The 4181-nt window shown below is 32.2% G+C and overlaps 1 protein-coding gene across 2 annotated transcripts; it reads right to left on the bottom strand.

Moving 5' to 3' along the window:
• Window positions 1–344: 344 nt before the first annotated feature.
• LOC143530459 (NAC domain-containing protein 73-like) lies at window positions 345–3976 on the bottom strand. 2 transcript variants are annotated; one of them, XM_077026051.1, is made up of 4 exons: window positions 3857–3976; window positions 3577–3766; window positions 559–912; window positions 345–510 (listed from the first exon to the last, which is right to left on the bottom strand). In XM_077026051.1, exons 1-4 carry the CDS (start codon window positions 3974–3976, stop codon window positions 365–367), a joined length of 810 nt encoding a protein of 269 aa, XP_076882166.1. In that variant the 3' UTR covers window positions 345–364. The 2 variants fall into 2 exon arrangements, with proteins under 2 accessions (XP_076882166.1, XP_076882130.1); XM_077026015.1 differs by having other exon boundaries at window positions 345–912.
• Window positions 3977–4181: the final 205 nt, after the last annotated feature.

Below are 4181 nucleotides of genomic sequence, written 5' to 3'. Positions count from 1 at the left end.
CATCTGAATCGAGTAATCACGCGCTTATACCATGTGTGATGAACATGAGGGGATGTTCTTTCTTTCTCATTAACTCAAATGAGTTACAATGTATTTCATTTATGTGCAAACAAATTAAAAGACAACATCAAAGGAACTAAAATATTCATCACAATAAACTTTATACGAAGGAAGTACAGGAGGAACTTGATGCGGACAACGTTTTATTACATGTTAATTAAATATGTATTGTTATGGATTAAGTAAGAACCCTAACTAGGATTACTCAGTATACATAAATCTCTAATTTATTTTTTAGATTGCTTTGTATATTTGAGACATAAACTCTTTCCTGACTATTTGAATGAAGCACTAAGTTCTTCATCTACTTTTGTCTACATATACTCATGGTCCCCACAGAAGATCCATCGCGCAAATTTAATTCACGGGTATGCTCGAGATTTTTGTCAAAAGAAACCGGAGTTGGTCTGAAGTACTCGATGAAAGGGGTATTGTAAGGACTATTAGTACCTTCATGTGCATTTAGACAACTTTGTTTCACAAGAGGAGATTTATTACCATCTTTAACAACGTTGGAACCACATTGTCTAGGTTGTGTTTGGTAGAAAACTTTGGATACAACCAACTCACCTTCTTTTTCATCTTCATTGTTGCCTAAATGATATTGATGCATAACCCAATTTGTTTTTTCTGGCTTTTTCTGCTTCCCATAGTTCGTGTAGAGCACAAGTATCTTTTTGTAGCCTTTCAGTTTTGTGTTTAAAAATATCGGTCTCGTCTTTCCTGTTTTGTGCCATCTTGTTTCGCTCCCATCGACTTCTGTATGCACCTTTCTTCGTTTCCGAGTTCCAGTGGTGTAAGCTTTTGATGGTCTATGAAAGAAATGTCGTACCAAACCGTCCTGGCTCACTCCTGTATGTCGTTAATAAGAGAATTACGTTGTCGATAACAAATATCCTAGGCATGTACATGTAAATCATTTAATAAATTACATTTTGGTTTACAAATCATTTAATATTTTTTTAATGATTTCAACGGCCCTACAAACATCATACCATTGCCAACGTTTACTAACTTCGAATAAGTGTATATATAGACTTGCCTCATGTATCATAGAGAATTGTTTTAAGGGTAAATCATGTGCAGAAGTGTATGAGGGGAACAATAACATGATCGATAAAAGTAGCATCGCTAGCCAGTACGGCCTTAATAAAATTGACGATAGCAAAAAAATTGTTGGACCAGTTGGTCTGATCTGGCCTCAATAACATTGACTAAAGCAAAAAAATATTGCACCACACTTAACCACCCGAGTGTTGTGTTCCCTGTCACAGTGCGTGGGTTTAGTATACATAAATTATTTTTTTGGTCATTCAAGGATTTTGAGTTTCTATTTATATATAAAATTAGTATACATATATAATGAAACCATCAACTTTATAATGACTGATTTGGTTAGGTTTGTTACGGTAACGGAAGTAAACCCAAGAAATTATTTCGTCAAAAAAATTAAAAGTAAAAACAACATAGTTAAAAAAGGAATTACTCTGTAGAATAGTAACCAAGTTTTGACATTGTTCCAATCAGGTCACTCATAAAATATTTTGTTCCAATCAAGTCACTAAAATTTCTTCTTTGTTCCAATACTAGATATTTTATCTGAATAGCAGGTTATCTAGGTTCTTTTTTTTATTTTTAAGTAGTTTGACATTGTATAATATTTTGAAAAACAAAATGAAAAAATTATTAAAAATTGGAAAAATAGTTTTCAAATTATGAAAAATTGCAAAAAAAAAATTTACAAAAAAAATCTTTAAAAAATTGCAAAAAGTTACAATATAATGAATATGTTCCTATTTTTTTTATTTTTTTTATTGAATCAATTAATAATTCTAGTATTAAATATTTTATATCACCTAACTATCTTTTTAAAATTTTTCCTTAAAAAATGGTGGTTTCTTATTAAAAAAAAACCATAACTTAAAAGAAGGGTGATTTCTTACTTTTTTTTTTTTTTGCAATTTTTCGCAATTTTAAAATTATTTTTCTTAATTTTTACTAATTTTTCAATTAAAAAATTATTACAATGTAAAACTATTAAAAAAAACCTAGATAACCTGCTATGCAGATAAAATATCTACGATTGGAACAAAAAGGAAACTTTAGTAACCTGATAGGAACAAAATGTTTTATGAATGACCTGATTGAAACAATTTCAAAACTTGGTTACTATTGTACAGAGTAACCCAATAAAATAATCCAAAATATAATTATGACACTAGCCATTAGAGCTGTTTAAAAAGCTCGGGCTCGAAGCTCACTCGGATTTAACTCGAAAAAAGCTCACTCGATATATATAGCATGGTTTGAAACTGAGCTGAGCCAGCTCAACTCAGTTAGAAAGTGAGCTAAGCTCGGCTCGGTTTGGCACTTTGATTTTAATTTAATATATTTTGTTTTTATATATATAATATAATATTGGAAATGTTTAGAAAGATGTGAAATATGCCTCCCAAATCACTATTACTATTGTCAGATCCAACTCATTTTCAATTTCCTTAAAATCTCATCGTAATTCATTTCAATCCTTATAACCTTTGTTACTTGTTTTTTTTTTCGTCGCTCTGCTCATCAATTCATCCTTGAAATCACCTAGCTTGCACTCGTATATTAGGGCTAAATCGAGTAAGTAGCTACGTCTTGTTTGTAATTTTGTTTTGTTAATTAGGTTTCATGCTGTCTATGTGATTTTGTATATTGTTGATTATGTTTGTCAAGGCACGATGGTTTACTGTCTCGTGGGTCTTATTTGTAAAGGTACGAAGGGGTTTCACAACAATATGTCGTTTGAACTCGTTATATGATTTCAGTTAATAATATATGATTATATATTATTTTTAACTTAATTTGTATACAGTTAGACTCTTTACGTATTTTGTATCGGTTGAACTCGTTATGAACCTGTTTTGTATTTGGTCGAAAATTATTAATATTATTTTAAACTGAGCCAAATCAAGCGAGCAAAGTCAGCTCGGTTTAAAACCAAGCCGAGCTCGAGCTCCAGTTTTCAACTCGGTTTCAAAACTGAGCCAAGCAAAGCCAGCTCAGTTTAAAACCAAGCCAAGCCAAGCCTGAGCTAGCCCTGGCTCGGCTCGTGAACAACCCTACTAGCAATAACTTCTAATTACTTCAATGAGTTTTCTTAATGTTTATTTTTCTTTAAATATAGATGTTGATGAAGTCGTATTATTTCTCGGACCGGTGAATTAATAAAGTTAAACGTACAGAATTTTCTATATTTATGTATCTTTGACGGTGCAAATTTTTTAAGCACACGAGTTTTGAATTTTGATTTACCTTTTGGCATTACATGCATTTAATGTTATTGAACTTATATATATAGAAAAAACTTTATTCTGGACCAGCATCAAAAAAATTAATAAATGACTGAATATGAACATCACTACGTTTAATCTAGAACAAACTTATTTCTATTTAGATGCCGACCTGACACCTAAAACTATATCTCTATTTAACAGCAAAAGTTTAGAAGACTTTAGGTTAAAACATACTTACCTGGTAATTTTTCAGGGTGAGTGTAACAAATTCCATTTTCCCCCTCGAGTGTAGGGATGAACTCATCGATTAAAGGATGGAGCATGTTCACGTCTAAACGCACCTTCGCTTCCAAATGATCAAGAATTTCTTGATCACTTGGGTCGAACTTCACTCCAGCAGGCAGCCCTGGGAGGTCATGGATTCCAGCCTACCCATTGAAACGGTACGTCGAATACATATTATTGTTAGAATGATAGGACATAAACACAACTAAAATCATGATCTGGAGAAAACCAACCTTTTTGATGTTGTTGATCTGATGACCACAAGAAGGGCAAGACATTGTTTTATCATTAGATGTTGCAACTTTTCTAATGATAGCATCTGATGCCACGCTACACCCGTTACACCAGGTCATTGGCTAGTCGCTTTGGGATTTCCGGAGATCAAACTGAATAATGGTAAGGTGTTGAAAGAATATAAAGGGGGAAACTTAACTAAAGCAAAGTTGGTTGTGAAAAATTGTGTGTTACATGGGATGGTGGTACTACTTGTTCTTGAGGATTTGGGAAGGTATATAATTCCTTATGTTGATGAACATTGTATCTTCTTTTTATTTTTTA

This window comes from Bidens hawaiensis, unplaced genomic scaffold, assembly GCF_021521415.1.
Source record: "Bidens hawaiensis isolate Kalapana, Puna unplaced genomic scaffold, B.hawaiensis_p1.1 tig00000055_1, whole genome shotgun sequence".
Lineage (NCBI taxonomy): Eukaryota > Viridiplantae > Streptophyta > Magnoliopsida > Asterales > Asteraceae > Bidens > Bidens hawaiensis.
This window is presented reverse-complemented; position numbering and strand designations above follow the sequence as displayed.

Coding starts and splice junctions, on each gene's coding strand:
- LOC143530459 (XM_077026015.1), bottom strand. CDS start 3,976: ATGACCTGGTGTAACGGGTGTAGCGTGGCATCAGATGCTATCATTAGA. Junction 3,767..3,856: donor AGATCAACAACATCAAAAAG/GTTGGTTTTCTC, acceptor TTCAATGGGTAG/GCTGGAATCCATGACCTCCC. Junction 913..3,576: donor TCACCCTGAAAAATTACCAG/GTAAGTATGTTT, acceptor AACGACATACAG/GAGTGAGCCAGGACGGTTTG.